The 18353-nt window shown below is 36.5% G+C and overlaps 1 protein-coding gene across 2 annotated transcripts; it reads left to right on the top strand.

The window, feature by feature from the left end:
• Nucleotides 1-2068: 2068 nt before the first annotated feature.
• Nucleotides 2069-17846, top strand: LOC147488748 (zinc finger C3H1 domain protein). Of its 2 annotated transcripts, none has more exons than XM_086569706.1 (10): nt 2069-2320; nt 2429-2519; nt 3469-4691; nt 7082-7273; nt 7368-8313; nt 10635-11144; nt 11554-11888; nt 12855-12947; nt 13106-13231; nt 15298-17846. In XM_086569706.1, the coding sequence occupies exons 1-10, from the start codon at nt 2132-2134 to the stop codon at nt 16723-16725; spliced, it is 5133 nt and encodes a 1710-aa protein (XP_086425832.1). In that variant the 5' UTR covers nt 2069-2131; the 3' UTR covers nt 16726-17846. The 2 variants fall into 2 exon arrangements, with proteins under 2 accessions (XP_086425832.1, XP_086425831.1); XM_086569705.1 differs by having other exon boundaries at nt 12849-12947.
• Nucleotides 17847-18353: the final 507 nt, after the last annotated feature.

Raw genomic sequence — 18353 nt, 5'->3', positions numbered from 1 at the left:
AGGAAGAGATTGATGATTTTCTAGCCATTTATTGATTTATTATTATTAGTTTCGAGCTCTGTCAAGATTTTTTTTTTTTTTTTTTAAGAAGATGGGATGGATTGGTTTCAACACAATCCATTTGTTGGGAATTAGAAAAGGAAGAAGAAGGTAGGAAGTGATTGTTCTAGGGAAGAGGAGGAGGGGTTGAAGAAGAGAAAGATAAGAAAACCCTAACCTAGCGGCTGTGAGAGAGAAAGAGAGGTTTTCTATTTTAACATACCGAGCGCGATTTCTTTTTTCGAAATTTCGATGTTGTTTTGGTTTTTTGAATTTGTAACACTTCCCAAACGATTTTCAAGCGTTAGCAATTAATTCCAGAAATTCAAAAAAATAAAGTAACGCTTTACAACATTGCTAACGCTTATATAGCGTTGGTAACTTACTAACGGTAAATAACTGTTGCAAAGCAAAAAAGGTGCGTGTTGCAAATATCCTATTATGGTGTAATGTAGGGAGGTACATAACTCTTTGAAGTCTAATCAACAGGTAGGGATCTGCCTCAACCCCCATAACTTTAAAAAAAATAAAAATAAAAAATAAAATAATAATTATAACACATTTTTAACAATAGTTTTGGAGTGGCTACGGGGATTGTGGCTGATGGAATCAAATTGATGTCTATGGAAATGTTTAGTTAGGCTGAGTCCAATGGTGTCGCAAAACACCAAATATGATAGGAATTGTGATCCAATGGTGCGTCAAAACGCTAACCCGCCAATACTATCGGTATAACATTACCTATTTATACCGCCAGTTTTAACGATATAGTGTATGGTCTACACGCCAGTACGAGTCGCGGCCAGAAGAAATCGAAGAAATCTAATCTACATGTCATACTATGTGGCGGCTGGAATTTTGGTTCGGTGGCAAAAAAGGGAGATAGAGTTGGGAGAAAGGGTAAAATGTGGAGGGGGTTTGATCGAAACAGAAAAATCTACACGCCATTACCAATGGCGGATACAAAACAATTTTTTTTCCCACCCACCATTGCTATTAATTACCAACGGCGGCTAGATAGGTTGACTGTTTTGGGCTTTCCTCTACACGCCTATGCCACTAGCGGGTAAAAAAACAAACCATCCCGCTAACCCTATCTACTATTGTATTGTGGTTTGGTGTTTTAGTGCTCCAAACCATTGGACTCAGCTTTAGGGAGAAGATTGAGGTGATAGTGGATTTATCAATCAAGGTATAGACATAGTTTGGGATTTCAGAATTTCGACAAATCCAAAAACCGAAATTCATAATATTTCGACCTTATCATATTTGAAATTTCGATAAATTTTGAAATTATCAAAATTTCGACACTATATTATATTTTTCGGTTGTTTGAAAAACCAAAATATTGGGCAGAATTATGATATTCCGTTCGGAATAATGAACACTAGGTATAGAGAAGCAAGGACCAAAATATCGAATTCGGTGAATATCTCGATGTACCAAAAAACCAAAATATATCAGAAATATTAGAGATATCTATTTTTTTGTTGACAAGTTAAAATTTTGTTTTGTATGTCGATATATCGGAAATATCGTCAATATATCAGTCAAAGTCAATAATATTCGGTCAAAGTCAACAAATATCGGTCAAAATCAACAATTTATATTAGATATATCTAATATATATCAGATAATATATATCGTTATATCAAAAATTGCAAAATATATCGAAAAATGATAGATTCAATATTCGGCTGAGATATATTAGATATTTCCATCTCGGTGCACCCAAAAAAATGAGATATATCGGCGATATCTAGGATATCTGGGCGATATTTTGGGCCTTGCAGAGAAGTACAGCACGGCTCTGAGAGTCACACTCGAATAAGAAGACTTGCGTTAGTGACTTGGTGGTGGTCACGGTGTCACGGACTCACGGTCACGAACTCACAATGTGACATTACAGAAAATGACAATCCCTACCCCCTAGCACTACCCAATTAGGGCAAAACTTGGCACACAAGGCCTCACTCAAAACAGGACATTTTAGTCCATTAAATTCTTAGAGCTCCTAATCACTTTCCATTAGTAACCGCCTTGATACAAAAGTCAGAAAAGAAAAAAGTTAAAAAAGAAAAGAAAAATAAAAATGGAGATAGAAGAACTGAGAGCAAAAGCGATAGCATCAATGAATATAAATAATACTACTTTAATAACAAATCTAAAAAAGAATCAATCTCAACAAGAAGAAGAAGAAGAAGAAGAAGAAAAGAATAAGAAAATGAATATTAATAATAATAGTAAAGAAGAAGGCGAACTTTCTTCATCTGATAATGACGTAATCATCATCTTTAGATCTATTTTATTATTATTATTATCTTTCCACGTGTCATTTTTAGATCTTATATTGTTTTTTGGTTATATATATATGTGTGTGTGTGTGCAGGAAATACCAAATACTTCTGCTGACGTTGGTACGCCGGTTGAGATGAATGGTGGTGTTGTGGATAAAGAGAAGCTAATAAGTTGTAACAAAGGTAGTATTTTTTTTCGTTTGTATATAGTTACAGCTACAAGATAATTGCTTTTTAGTTATTTATTATACAGTAGTTTATATAGTGTAGTTGACTGCAATCAAGTATCAGAAGATAATTATGAAATAATGCCTAACTAAAAGCTTCTACTGGTTATTATTAGTTAATCTCATAGGGTTAAAGATGACAAGTTCTATTTTTTTTTTTCACTAAGATTGAAAGTTTGAAATCAATGTAATTACTGAAACTTGGTGAATTGGGTTCTAAGAGGAAATACATTTTGCTCGCTTTGGCTAATTTTCTTAAATTTCTGGGTTATGAAGAAAGCAAACTGAGGGGTTTTTCTTGTTTTGGCCTTTTTTTCATTTTTTTTTTATTAGTATCATGTGTTTCTTTGTTTCTTTTCTTTTCTTTTTTTATTTTATTTTCTTTTTGTTATTATTTTCTTTTGTTAAAGCACAGTTTAATAGGTCTTTTGTGATTTTTTCAGAACGAATAAATGCGTCCAAACTTGTTCACGTGTCAGTTCTAAAAGTAGCTTCACAGTTTCCTTATTTTTCTTTAGAATATATGTCTTGCTGATCAGCTGATGTTCATGGGAGCTATAGTTGCTATTCGTTAGTTAGGACTCCAAGCTTATCTATCTGAAACAACATCTTTTCTGACCTGCGGATTGTTGAAGATATTCCAATGAAAAAGTTACTGCAATGTAACCATAGAAATCAGTTTTGTCAGATTCCTCAAATTACAGGTTTTTGAGAATTGGGCACTCAATATTGACCATATTCCGAGACCAAAATTTGCCGAAAAGCCACAACACTTCGGTAAAACTTTCAGGGGTTGGCTTGTTGTTATTTTGGTTCATAATTCTTAACTATGGATATTGCAGGTCTTGCTTTATGCACAGGTCTCACCTATTTAAGTTACCTTCTGATAGTTATTCTTTCTGCAGGAAAACTTGTTCCTGTAAATGACCCTGCCAGCTCTGTTGATATTCGGCTTAATACATCGGTCAAACAGAATTCTAATATGCCCTTTACTAGAAGTCTATTGCCGTCTAAACCTGTTACTCACTACTCTTCTGCCTGGTATTCCCCGTCAGCGTCAAATCACAATCTTGTCATAAGCTTCTCAGACGATGATAGTGGGAGTGACTCTCAAGAGCACAGACGGGATTCAACTTCAGAAAAAGTAGAAAACCAATGTGGAGAAGAAAGATCTTCAGCAAAATCTGAACCAATTTATGCACAGAAAAATGTTAAAAATCAAGTGAAAAGAATGCCAAAGAAAGTTTCTTTAAGTCGTACGTTTGTCTCTTCGATTACAAAAATCCATGGAGCCAATTCCAGGGGTTCAGGACCATCTTTAGCCGGGCAAGTTTCTCGTATTCGAAATTCTGATCCCCTCAGTAAGGTGTCTGCTAGCCAGGAGCATGAGCTGAGTCCAGGTATGAATGGGAACGATACCAAGTTGGAGGATTTGCGACAACAGATTGCAAAAAGAGAGAATCAAATAAGGCTTCAGGCTAAATCAGTTCAGCAAAGCAAGAACACAGATTCAGATTCATTTCATGGTAATGGCAGTATTAATCTAAATAGCATTGCAGCCAAGAAGAGCAGACTGGTTGCTGGTGACACTAGAGGGTTAGTTTCCAACGAACCAGAGAAGAAGCGTTTGAAACTTGAACCTTATCAGAGGAAAGTAAATCTAGATGGGCAGCAGAAAATACTCGAACCAGCTACAAATGGTGAATCTATAATGCGAAAGTCATTGTCTGGTGATATCAGTCAGGATGGAGAAAAGTTGACTTGCAGCCAATTGCCAAAAGATGTTACGACAGGCATATTAGATTCTGTTACCAAACATTCAGCAAAAATTGGTAATCACATTCCAGTGTCTTCTAGGAATCTTGTTCCCATAGTGAAAGATGGTGAATCTTCTAAACCTTTTCGAGAAAGCACATCCTCTAAAGTGCAAAGTCATAAGTTAGTAGATAAGCTGGGTGCTTATGACCCATCAGGTTCTGACATCTCTAGCGGTTTTCTTCAGTCTAGCAACAATAATAGGTCGATTGATCATTCTAGGGTTGATAATCCGATCATGCAGTTGCTGCAGATAACAACTAGAGCAGATGTAGGTACATGCCAGGTCAAAATGTCTTCCCCAAACAAACCAGTAAGTTAATTTTGGTTTTACAGACTTACTTCATCTAGCCATTTGCATCTGATTTTGGTAAATTAGTCGATTATCTTTTTTCTGTCGTTGTTGTTGTACCTGTGTACTATAATCTAGATTGGTGTAGTCTTCATTTGCATTTTATTTTTGATTGTTATAGTTCTTTATACCTTATTTCCTTAGAATATTCTTGTAAGATCTGCTACCATCACATTGGAAGTCTAGTGTAATGTTAATCTATTGGACACAGGATTTCTGGAAATTCGACTGCTCATTGTGTGTCTGTGCTTGATCTGTGTAATTAGTGCGTCTAACCTTTACATTTTTAAACATGTCTTGTGATCTAGGTTACATTGACACGGGCACGCGTGTCGGTGTCCGACATGGATACGGGGTGTCGGATACGGCAAGCAGTTGAAGATCGACACGGGGACACGGATAGGAATAATTAATTAATTTTTTAATAATTATAAATTTATTAAATTAGATGGTAAATCAGAAATTCGAGGTAAATTAAATACAATATGTGTCCGACACGGACACGGACACATGGATACGTATCCGACACAGATTTTTTTCAAAATATGGCGTGTCCATGTAACCTAGCTTGTGATTATCAAATATGGAGGTATCCTTTCTTTGGATTTAATATTCATAGTTATCGTAGACGTAGAGTATTTAATTATGATTGGTTTGGTAAGATTGATAGTTTATTGGTAAGGATGATAGTTTCAAACGTGTCCCAGGCGTTAATTCCTTGTTTGGGTAGGGTTAAAACATGGTACAGGGCTTAGGATTAATAAATATTGGGTCAGGATTATCAATAGACTAATGGAACTTCTCTTGTGGTTGTTTGACCTTGACATGCAGAAATTCTGCAAGCAACTGAGGTTGTGGGTATAATCTCCTCAGGCATTTTGCCAATTGAAAAAGGAAACACTTCCCTCCAACTCCTTATGTACTTAATTTAATTTGGTATAGGAGGGACTCGATTAGGACTTTAGATGCCTAGAGAGAAAAGAGAAATAAAGTGAGTAATCAAATCTACATCCTCTTACAAGCCATGTAGCATTGACACTTATTTAAAAATAATCCGTTTTGGATAAGGATACATGTACCCGTGTTAATGTAACTTAGCTGAGAAGGCATTTCTTATGATAGGATAAGGAATGAGAGCAGGTTGCCATGGTAATGAAAGCGAAGGGACTCTCACTCAATCGACTGGTGTCCTTGAAATGGATTCTTCCCCCTCTCCTCAATCCCCAAACAAAACCTTATAGCTGGCAAAGAAAAATGTAATGACAGCATTCTGAGACCTTTAGCCATTAAAAACTCCTCAAAGACCCAAACAATCATGTCCAAAGCCTTATAGCTGGCAAAGAAAAATGTAATGACAGCATTCTGAGACCTTTATCCATTAAAAACTCCTGAAAGACCCAAACAATCATGTCCAAAGCCTATTGCTTGCAAGCTACCAATTCATTTTTTGCTGATGTAATCATTCAACTCCCTTGATGGAAGTCGTGATTTTTTTCCTGATCTACTAAAGAAATTTTCAATAGTTTCTTATGAGTCTGTGAATTGGTGTTTATTTTGTGTTTTTGGTGGGGTACATGAGAGGTTGATGTCTTCAGCTTGTCCTTTCACCTTTTTACGTTGTAACTCCTGTTTGTAATATTGTAGTATGAGATTCCGTCCATGGGCAGCAGGGCCCATATGGTCATACTTTTATGTTTCTTTCAAAACTTATTATTTCCTTTTCTTTAGTGGTTGAGGTATGCAATACAATTTTGTTATGCATTGTAAATTCCATGGATAGTTGAAAATAGATGTCTTTGCTGTCTACTGTTTTTTGGTCAGTCGATAAATAACATATCTTAAGTGAAAGAAGCCTCCTTATGAAGATGCTTAGGCAAGCATTAGGCTCCAAAGTTCAATGAAAAGAGTCCAATCAGCGATGGGGATATATCCAATTAAATACATTTGGAATACACTTGTTCATTGCTTATCATGATCTGTCATACATAGTTTGCTTAGCAGTTGTTATCATCTCCTAGAATATGTTGTTTGCTTGCCATGCTGGCTTCTTTATTTCTTATGTGGGTTGTGTATGTCAAATAGTGCTGCTTTTGAATGAATCTTGGCTATGGAAGACACATGCACATGTTTTCTGTACTTTCACTATTTTTCTTGAACTTCATGTTGACTCGTGGCAATATTACTTAGGTCTACCATGACAATATTCGGGATTCATTCCTGAGGTGACTGTATTTCTAATGCCAAACAATTGTGACTTTTAGTCAAACTCGTGTCAACAAGATCCTGATGTTGTTTATAAATTTTACCATGTTTGATCTGTCATGTGAACTTTATCATCGTGCATTTTACAGAATACTGATGTTACGCAGCTTCCTGGAACATCTGCGGAGGCTCTTTCCTTCATTGACAAAGCAACAGAATATAATGTTGTTCAGAGCAGTGATTGCGATGAAGTCATGCCTAGTGATAATTTACAGACGCAATTAAAGGACAGTACTTTCAACAAGTATTCTGCTTTAGAGAGAGAGTTGGGGGATTTTAATGTAAGTGTAAGTGCATTGTTTTGGTTTCTTGTTGCATTTTTCTTATAACTCTTTTTGGTCATACTAATTGCATATTTTTTGTGGTGAATACAAGGCATGTCCAAGCAATTCTACCCTCCGGGATTATTTGGGTGAGATGAACCTTCTTGGAGAAAACCGTGTGAACATACAAACTCTATTGCAAATGGAGGTGTCACATGACAAAGAGTTAGAAGAAGCGCAAGAGCACAGACACAGGTGTGAACTGGAAGAAAGAAGTGCATTTAAAGCTTATCGTGAAGCCCAAAGAGCATTGATTGAGGCTAATGCAAGATGCACTTATCACTATCGGAAAAGAGAAACATTTTCAGCGCAATTTCGTGCTTTTATGATGGAGGATTCAAGTTGGAGCAAAGATCCAAAAGATGGAATCCATTCCTTAAATAATGTTGCTGAAGCTGATACTGATAGTTTACCACCGTTAAGTCATCAAGCACATGCTGAAATTGAGGTTTTGAATCGTGACTCAAGGATTCAGTGCACAGATGGTGCTATTGTCCACACATCTTCTCAGAAAGTGAGGGGAAGCAGTGTACATCCCGAACCTTGCAGTGAACCTGATGCTAGTGTTCTGAAATTGTTGCATTACAGGGACAATGATCTTGTTAATGGTATCTGCACTCCCTCCCACCGTACCAATGTGTCTGCAGATGAAGATGAAGATGTGCCTCGGTTTTCCCATAACACCACTCAGTCCATGGTAGTAGGCGAGGATGTGGAAAATCTTGAACAAAAAGTTTGGGATATCAATGAAAGTTCAAAAAGGGCATCTTTGGTTGATAGTGCGAAAGATTATGCACTTCTTGAAGCTTCCTTGAGGTCTGAACTATTTGCACGGCTAGGAGTGAAAAATGTCTCTAAGAACAGGAACCTATTTGATCAAGAGAAGCACACTGCTAATGATGACGCCAATTGTCTTGTTGAAAAAATGGATTCTCATACAACTATGTCAAGACAGCTAGATGTGGAGTCAGAGGCAGCGCAAAAATCTGAACTTCAAGGTATTTTTTATTCTCCATGATTTTAGCTGTAATGAGGTTTAGTGTTTTTAATGAATCATCTTAGATTGACGATACATTATCCTATCTTATTATGTTAAGTTCGCTGAGTTTTATTCTCTTTTGATTCTTAGTACTCGACATGCTAAATCTGTTAACTAAATAAGTCATTTTATGACCTAAAGATTTGGTTGCTGGTTGCCTTCTTGCATACGTATGGTAAGTAGCAATTTTGATTGGGATCTTATTATAGTACTTGGCTTCAGAATATATTTGATGAGCACATGTTATTGCATTTTATGGACCTCTTACCTCTAGTTTGAACACGGTAATTACTAGGAATATCAATTGATTAACAAGAGTCAGATCCTGATGTCATAACTTCTGGGCGTCCCTCTAGTTTTGAAATCATAAGGATGTGATCCAGTAAGATGTTGGGCCTAGGGCTACCTGGCATAGGAATCGGAACCATATCAAATTTATTTTTGGGTGCCACAATGTTTCAATCTGTGAAGGACCTACACTCTCTTTCATTTATATTTCATGTTATTGCTACTGAAACAATTCCAGTGCAACTGTTTCTTGATTGGGTCAGGGAAATGTTTTTGGGTGATAAGACCGCTATCTGTTAGGAGGATTCAGTATGACTTATTTCGCACCTCTGGTTGCAGTAGGCACATAACTGGCTAGTCCATCAAAAACCTATAAGCTGCTCCATCAAGATCCCTCCAGACCCACTGAACAGAAAAGAACTTCTAGAAGCTTATTACTATTAGTATATTATAAGACAGGATGGTTCTTAGGGTCAAATTTTTATAGCTCTGAACACTATATGGGCATTGATTTAGTTATTTTGTGGTGTCAATCAGGTTGTTTTTATTCATGGTTGGTGTTAATTCAGTAGTTAGTCAAAAGCGTTGTATGAATTGTGGTTAAACGGATGTGTTAAGGTCAATCTAGAGTTTCATTTGGACCTCACCCTACATTCTATTGTATAGCTGTATAGAGCGAGCAGGAAGAACTCCATTGGATATTTCTCGGAAGGAAGATGCAGCCTTTCTGATGTGTTGGAAAGGAATAGCTGTACCAGTGTACTCTATGCCCAGAATCACTGAAAAGTGAAAATGTGCTTTGCCCAAAACTCCTTATGGTCAATCATAACCCTTTCGAGAGTAGTCTGTAGTTTGTATTCATTATATCTGGTTACTGCTTGTATTAGCATATTGAAGATGTAATATTTACTCTGCACACTAAAGTAAGATAAGGGTAAGAATGTAGATCTAGATATTCAAATGAAATTGAACGGTTCCAAAGCCAAATTATTCTATTTGTGTTAGATTGTTTGGAAGGGGACTTGATCAACTTAAAAGTTCAGATTAGGTTCATTCAGACCTTGAAAGTGGAAAATATTTCTAATGGCTGGAAACAAAAAGGATTTTGTTCTTTACATCCCACCTCGTTGTATTTTCTTTGCATATCATAATCATATTGTGCATTTGTGTGCATGAGATTGTTTTGACTCTGTATCTTACGATATTGTCATAAAAAATGCTGACAGTAGAAATAACTCCTTATCATCCTCCTTGCCTTAATCCTGTATAAATGGGATCGTCCATATTAATTCTCCCTTTTCTAATCTTCTCTATTATTAGCCATCCTACTTAGTATATACAACTTTAAAATCATTTTCGATATTGGTCTCTCTCCTTTTCTCTTGCGTTGGTACTAATTTCACTCTTCTTCCCGGTGCATCAGTAAGTTGTCGTTATACACTTGTACATGTCCATTTTTTTTTAACCTAATAATTCCACTTTTAATTTTCCTCTCACAGTTTGGTTAGTAATTATTCCTTCTGGTATCCATCCTAGCATTCTTATTTCTGCCGCATTATGTACATTGTTCATGTTTCTTTTAGCACCCAACACTTTGCTCTGTACAATATAGCTGGTATATCAACTGTTCTATGAAATAATCGAGTGAGCGGAGCGAACGATCTTGGCAGAAGGGGGGGGGTATGCGGGCAAAAACCAAGTTGGTTGGTTTCTGTCTGTCTGTCCTCAACTTCTCTCTCATTTTTTCTTTGCCCCCAATACCCTTTCTCCTTCACCCAACTCTCTCTCTCCCCGCAGTTCTGCTCACTCCCCACTGCCATGCAGTATACTAGTATGTAATAGTAGTACAATATTGTAACACACTGATAGAGATTTTAACAGGTTCTAAGAATTTTGTTTGGTTTTATGACTTTATTTGTTGCGTCTTGAAAAGAAACTCTCTTTTCTCCTTCATTATTTGTATATATCTCATATATCTATCTCTTTTTTTAGGTACTGATGGATTGGGGAGAGGTATCTGCTCATCTTCTATCCAGCTCCATACCCAGGTCCCTGGTGACAAGTGTGCTGATTATCAGGCCCACAGGATTGGTGATCCTGAGGAAAGCAGTTCCTCTCCTGCAGAAGCTTGTAGACCTAGGGACCTTTTTCCACTGCCTTCTCCAGTTCTTAATCTTTCATTTAGTCATGTGAAGGTTTCATCTCCGATTAGCAATAAAGAAATCCAGAACAAAGTTCCGGTAAAATGCATAAATAGTATATCCCATAAGGAAGAAAGTGGTCTTACTCATTCTGAATTTTCACTTTGTGTTATAAGAGCACCTTTAAAAGGTAATATGGGAGAATTGGGCTCTTATGCTTGTGATCATCCGATTGATCCTTTTTGGCCGGTTTGCTTGTTTGAGCTCCGAGGGAAATGCAACGATCGAAAATGCTTGTGGCAACATGTGAAGGATTACTCTGGTAGGAGTATGAAGCAGCATGATTGCTCTCAAACTGCTGGTATGATCCTGTTATTTTGAGATTTTGGGTGTTTTTGGGTCACAAAACTCTGATTCCATGGAAAGTCTTGAACAACTTAATAGGAAATGAATTAGGCAAGTAGAAGGATAGAACTCAGTTTCCATCTTTGACACAAAATGAGCGAAAACAACTCCTCCTTAAAGAGAAAGGATTTTACAATGAAATGACTCCTACTTTGTTGGTATACTGGCTTACTGCTTAGGAAAAAGTAAAATGGAAATGACTATATTCGTTGGAGAGAGGATAGGTAAAATAGAAAGATTGGAGAGAGGAAAGATACAGTGAAATCTCAATGAAATGAGCCAAACACGTCCTTTTAATAGTTTACAAATTCCGTAATTATCGCAATAAGGCGTGATGGTAACGTTTACAATGATCTTTTTTACAGGTTGTGAGGATGGACTATCATCAAACGTTGAAAATATACCCGGTGCCTGCAGTTTATCTCGCTGTCGCCATCATTGTACTACATCAGCTCCACCAACATACTTAGTTGGTTTAGATGTTCTCAAACCTGAGATGCATACTTCTGGAACTGGGCTGGTGCGGAGTATTGGTCCATACCGGCGGAAGGGGTTTAGCACATCCTCAGCCATTCCATATACGATTCAGAGCACTCTCCTTTCAAATGTGCCCTTATTGCGTGGTACTGGTGGTCGTCTTGGGTGGCAAATGAGTCGGAGCAGGGAGTCTGTGTATTACCAGAGCCAAGATGACTCATCGGTTTGTCAAATACATAAAAACCTCTTACTGTTTTTGGTCATCGTTTTTCTAAATGTTAAATTCTTAGCAAATTTGGTATTATCTGAACGGTTGCTGGCATGCAATTTGCAAACCAGTGGTATAGATGTTGGGTCCTGTTCAGTTGTTTGGTATAGTCCCACATGGGATGTTTAAAGGTTTACAGACAGTATAAAAGTTCCCGGGCCTCTCCACTCGTCACCAATTGGTTTTGAGTCGGATGCCCCTAAAGTTTAAGATGGTATTAAAGGAGGTTGTTGTATTTGGCCCAAAGGACACGTTTACTCCACGTCACTGAAAGTTTACATGTTAGAGGAGTAGGGGCGGTTGAGATGTTTAGTATATAGTCCAATATCAGATGTTTAAAGCCTTGCAGTGTAGTATGTATTTTCAACTTAAGATGTCTTTTAGATACTTTTTTCTGTTAGGCTGACTAACACCTACTGTTTGAAGAACTCAAAGGGTTCCATATCTTTTCAGTAGTTTTCTGCCAACTTCTTTTCTTCGTTTTACACATTATAGTTTAGCCATGTCTTCATCTCTTTAAAATTTAGCATGGAAAACTTTCTTGGGCTTCTTGTTATTGTTGCTCTTTGTTCTTTATTTGTTTGTTTATTTATTTATTTTTGATGTTTTGCTTTTGTCTACACATGTGCATTGGGTTTTCTTTTGATCCGGGATTCACACATTTCTTATTAGCACAAGTTTAGAAGAACGTCTGCAAATAAATTCAGTTGGAGTTGGTCAAATGCCTTGTTTGGTTGTTTGTCTGACTGAACATCAAATTTTAACTCCATTATTTTCCTTCACGCTCACATTTGGTTTTTATTATATATGATTTATTCATCTGTGTGCTGCCCTTTATTTATTTATATATATATTTTTGACATCTACATGATGTTTAGTCTATATTTAACTTGTTCTAACTTCTTTTATACATAGAGGCAGATTAGGCATGGTTTGGATGATCCTGAACAATGCTTGGACATGGCTCTTGTTCTTTTTGATGGAGACATCAATAGTTTAGAGGGGAAGAATAAGGTGAAGTTTGCAACTCTGATACTCCAGAGACTAAATATATCTTTCATATTTTTGTGTATTGTTGGCCAGTTATTTTATTTCAACCTGTAGTGATATTTATTGTAACTTCGCAATTTGCTTTTTTAATCTGATAATGATCTGTATTAAATTTATCGCAGGCTCTATCGGTGCTGTCTCGTGCTCTTGAGGCTGATCCAACTTCTGTAACCCTCTGGGTCGTTTATCTGCATATCCTCTATAGAAACGAAAACACCACTGGAAAAGATGACATGTTTTCTGCTGCGGTATGGTTACATTTTCTCTTTATTGATAATAAATCAGGGTTAGCTGTAAAAGAAATTGGTGTTTTCGGAATAGTACCTGTTATCAAAACTAGTAGTATGCATGATTGCTCACGTTTCCTAAGTAGACCAATTTTTTAGTTGGAAAAAATTGAAATTTTTGTTAAATTAGTATGATATGCACGTATGTTATTAAATTGTTATTGTATAATATTGATAAAGATAAAGATGATACTGATGATGGTGATTGATATTAATATTGACACAATAGCATTGTTATTATTACTTCCGCTACATATGAGTATATGTCCTTAGAAGATTGAATATTAACCGAACAATATATGACCATTGGAAACAGCATCCACTCTTATGTATAATAATTTTTCTCGTTTGTAACTTACAATTGTGATATAAAAACTTACAAAAAAGGAAAATTTCATAGAAAGCACTAAAATATGTCTAGAAAAAAGGGCATGACCGCATTCTTGAGGGTATTAACCATCTAGTAAGTGGGTTGGACATTATGGAACATCATTTATTAGTGTCTTTCTTGGACACTATGGAAAGAAGAAACTCAAGAATTTTTAGCGTAACAAAAAGGAACATTCACCGAATAGTTGGGGATGTCAATGAGCCTTCTTTGATTGAATGTGCTTCTTACTTTTTTCGGGGTGTGACTTTGTAGATTTTATGTGTAATTGGGTCACAATTGTAAGATGAGGGATCATTGCTGATGGCCTTGTAGCATCTTTTGCAGTTCTTATAATCTTCTTATTATTAGTGGAATGAATTAAAATTTTGCAATACCACTACCCAAAAAATTGGAATGAATTATAACTTATTACTATTGATAAAAGAAAGAGAGGATCAAATGGATGGGAACAAATCCTTAGCAAATTAGGAAAACATGTTTTTGATTAATCTGAAATCCAACAATTTATAGTTTTATACATATACCAGAAATGTTCAGGAAAAAAGTGAGAGGATAGCTATCTATATATGGGCTTATCTGTCTTGACCGGCTAATCTTTATGCTACCAACCTAGTAGAGGATAGATGTTTACTTCTTTGGAGGAATGCTAATAAACAGCTAATTTCAAGAGTTGCATTCATGCTACCTAGACAAAAAAGTCACGTGGCAGTTGGCACTCACTTTTTGGGGAAATGCTGAGTGGTGGAAAAAAATACCTCTAGATGTGGGCACCACGAGGACCAAGCCTAATGTTGGGTGGGTATGGAGGTGGTTAATGGGGATGGCCATGAGTTTTTCTACCCGAGTTGGGTTTGGGATAGGAACAACAAATGAGATCCCCGCTCCAACCTGTGACCTTAATATAAGTACCAAACTAAGTATGAAATCTAAAACATCCCAAACTTCACCTACAAAATAAATTAAGATCTAGTTTTTTGTGTACATGATCTACTGACCATAAAGATCACCTATGCAGAATTCAGCTCATTTGATAATTTTTATCATTGGCAAAAGATGATTGCAAAAACTCAACATTTCTGTTCGTTAGACTTTTTTTATTTTTATTTTTAAAGTTGACAACAATTTTTATCTAGGTTAGAAGATATCAAACGAGCTGGATTTTTGCATAGGTGATTGTTATGGTCAGTAGATCATGTCCACAAAAACTAGGTTTTAATTCATTTTGTAGGTGAAGTTTTGGGTTGTTCTAGATTTCGTACTTAGTTTGGTACTTATATATAGACACCCGAAATTGACATTCCTAAAAGTGCACTTCCATGATGACTTAACGGCTGATTTTTGGTGGATTATATATAATAGGTTCCTTTTACAATACTTCACATATTAAAGGAAAGAAAGAAACTTCTGTTAGTTAGATAGGAATGTAGTAGAAGCACTTGGATCATCAGGTGGAAAACAGATAGTTGGAATTATTTATTCTGTGGAGATAGTTAAATAAAGTATCTTACGTACTTTGCCAATGGTTTATGAAATTTTTGTGAATTTTTTTGCATCTAATGTATTCATCTCTGTTTTGTATCTTTTTTGGATGACTAAATTGTGAACTGTGCATGCAATACAATATCTTGTTCGCCAGATCCGCTACAATGAAGATTCATACGAGCTCTTGCTTATGTACATCAACAGTCGGCTAAAGCTTGATGATCATTTAGCTGCTTATGATTTTGCGATAGCGGCACTTTGCCGACATGCAAATTCGCCCAACAAGGATAGAGTGCACGTTAGTGCATGCATTTTGGACTTATTTTTACAGTCAATGGGTTGTTTGTGCATGTCTGGGGGTACTTGCAAAGCCATACAAAGAATAAGTGGTCTTTTGCTGACTGCAACAGATGGTTCTTGCATTGGTTCAGTATTCCTCTCAGATATACTTGCCTGCTTAACTTTATCTGACAAGTGCATCTTTTGGGTTTGTTGTGTGTACATAGTTATCTACCAGAAACTACCTGATGCTGTGTCATATCAATTTGAATTGGAGAAGGAACTTAAATCTGTGGTAGAATGGCCTTCTATTCAATTAACAGATTCTAAGAAGCATAGGGCTCTAGACTTGATGAAAATTGGTGTAAATTCAGTTACTTTAAATGGTGGTAAGCATGAGAAGGAAGTGCAGTTTCTTTGTCTTAGTCATGTTCAGTGTGTAGCAGCTCTCGAGGGCATAGATTGCAGTAGGAGTTTGTTGGACAAATACATTAAGGCATATCCAACATTCTTAGAACTTATTCTGACCTCAGCTAGGTTGCATAGAAGCTATTTTGGAAACTTAAATTATGAAGGGTTTGAAGAAGCACTTCGTAAGTGGCCTAGGGAAATCCCTGGAGTTCAGTGCATCTGGAATCAGTATGCTCATTGCGCAGTGGTGAGTGGAGGGTTGGATTTTGCAAAACAACTAATGTTACGCTGGTTTGAATCTGTTTGCAAAGGTGATTGTCTTCAAAATGGAGAACGAGATCTCATGGAGGATGATTGCTTTTATGGTTCATCAGAATCTTGTTCTCCAAAACCTGATGTTTGTTTTACGCACTTTGACTCTAAAGATGAGCTTTTTGGGTTGCTTAATCTCTCTCTCTATCGACTATTGCAGAAAGATAAACTTAAAGCGCACTTGGCGATAGATAAAGCATTAAAAATTGCCGGTCCAGAGTATTTTGAGCATTGTGTGAGAGAGCATGCCATTTTTAGTCTCTCTCATGCATTTGTCCCAGTTGATGATGCATGTGGCAGTGGGATATTGAGCCTTCTTAATAGATATTTAGTTGATTCACGTGTTTTACCTGTCTCTGAGCCTTTGTCTAGAAAATTTTGCCAAGGTATTAGAAAGCCAAGGATACGACAGCTAATCAGCAACATATTGGGTCCAATTCCAAACAATTATTCTCTGATCAATTCAGTCCTGGAATCATGCTATGGTCCATCTCTTCTGCCCGAAAACTATGGTGATCTAAAAGATCTAGTTGACTTTGTCGAGACTCTTATGGACTTATTTCCAGCAACTATTCATTAGCCTCTGCAGTTTGTAAATTGATAACTGTCAAATCTGTTTCCAGTGGCATTGCATCTGCTAGTGTTTCTTTCTGGGCATGCTCACTCCTGGTGAATTCGATCTATCAGGCTTACCCAGTAGCACCAGAGCATACATGGGTAGAGGTGTCTGGTATATTAAGTAATCTAGTTGAAGCCCAGGGTATGTTTGAGAGGTTCCATCAATGTGCTTTGTCAGTATATCCTTTTTCTGCTAAGCTTTGGACATCCTATTATAATTTTCTTAAGAAGAAGACAGGAAGTGGGACTGCAGTTGTACAAATAGCAAAGGAAAGAGGTATTAAAGTTGAGTGACTTGAGAACAGTTTTAGGTGCTAGGTGTATGCACACACGCTAACCTTTGCCTTTGGCAATTGGGATACTGATTAGGGAAAATAAACATGTATATGAAGGTGAACTAATTCTAGTCAGACATTAGCACAGGGTCAATTGATTCTTTCCAAAGAGGTTAATTTAGGTTACGGTTGCCAGTTTTGCAGTCTGACAGATTTGATGCACATATGTGGATTGCGTCCTACAGAAGTCTGAAGTGTTGTTGGTACAGTTATACAAGTTTGGTCTCGTTTGTTTTTGTAGAGGTACATCATTTCTCTTCCATGAGTTTCATATTGTAATCTTGATAGAAATGATAGGCGATTGTTGTACTGTGCTTCTGAGAGCAGTGTAACTAATGTTATATATGAAAAAATAGCTTTGTTTTAACAAATATACAAATGTTAAGAAACATAATTCTAGTCTGTTATATACCTGTATACCTGTATCCACTGAAAAGTCAAGTGCTTCATTCACATTTTGATAAATGGCGAACGGCAAAGAGAGCATGGAGTTTGATGCAGAAAATGCTCAACAGGCTTGTGTAGAGGACCAGATGACAATTTCGTTGCAGCTGATTTTTGTTGGTTGTTCCTTATTTTTCTCAGCACACGTACATGACACACAGACGTATGGGAGTGACAGTATGTATCTTAGTGTAGATGTATGATCTTATTCTGGAATTTTGATATCAACAACAAATGTAGTATTGTAGTCTAAAACAAACACTGTAAAGTGTAATTCGAAACTATGTACTTCGGAATTCTTCAATTTTTTGTTACATTTCGTTTACTGTGTTTTATCCCTTCGAAAATAGAGAAAATATACCAAACTAAAATCTTTACTGGATGGTCCAATCTAAAACAATCACAAATAGCTTTATATGGCTCTGAACCTTGTATTCTTGTACCGTCATGTAGGGATTGGATCGTTCTTAAGTTCTCTTCCTCGCTCTGCTGGTTAACGTACCGAGAGAATGCAATTGAACGATGGGCCCTAATTTAACAAGTGTCAAAATCGATATTCTATACTGATTCTCACTTTGATCATAGCTCATAAAAGTAAAATAAAATATTGGTGACCTCAAAGTTGTTTTCGTACAATATTATTATGTTTTCGTCTTAGAATTATGATCCAATCACAATCATTAGGTACGACATAAATAAATTTACGTTAGTTTTTTCCTCGAGTCCTTGGAGTGATTAACAAATTTACTCAATCTTTGATAACAAAGTGCAGATCAGTTAATTAGTGATTATTCTGCAAATTAATTGACCA

The sequence above is a fragment of the Coptis chinensis genome, chromosome 7 (genome assembly GCF_015680905.1).
Source record: "Coptis chinensis isolate HL-2020 chromosome 7, ASM1568090v1, whole genome shotgun sequence".
In the NCBI taxonomy this organism is placed as follows: Eukaryota; Viridiplantae; Streptophyta; class Magnoliopsida; order Ranunculales; family Ranunculaceae; genus Coptis; species Coptis chinensis.
The sequence above is the reverse complement of the archived record's forward strand: the minus strand, read 5'-3'. Positions and strand labels throughout refer to the sequence as shown.

What these genes read in the sequence shown, in the direction of transcription:
- LOC147488748 (XM_086569705.1), top strand. Translation starts at nt 2,132, where the DNA reads ATGGAGATAGAAGAACTGAGAGCAAAAGCGATAGCATCAATGAATATA. An exon ending in AGAGCCAAGATGACTCATCG is followed by an intron (nt 11,889 to 12,848) that starts GTTTGTCAAATA and finishes TTTTATACATAG; the next exon opens with AGGCAGATTAGGCATGGTTT. An exon ending in ATGACATGTTTTCTGCTGCG is followed by an intron (nt 13,232 to 15,297) that starts GTATGGTTACAT and finishes CTTGTTCGCCAG; the next exon opens with ATCCGCTACAATGAAGATTC.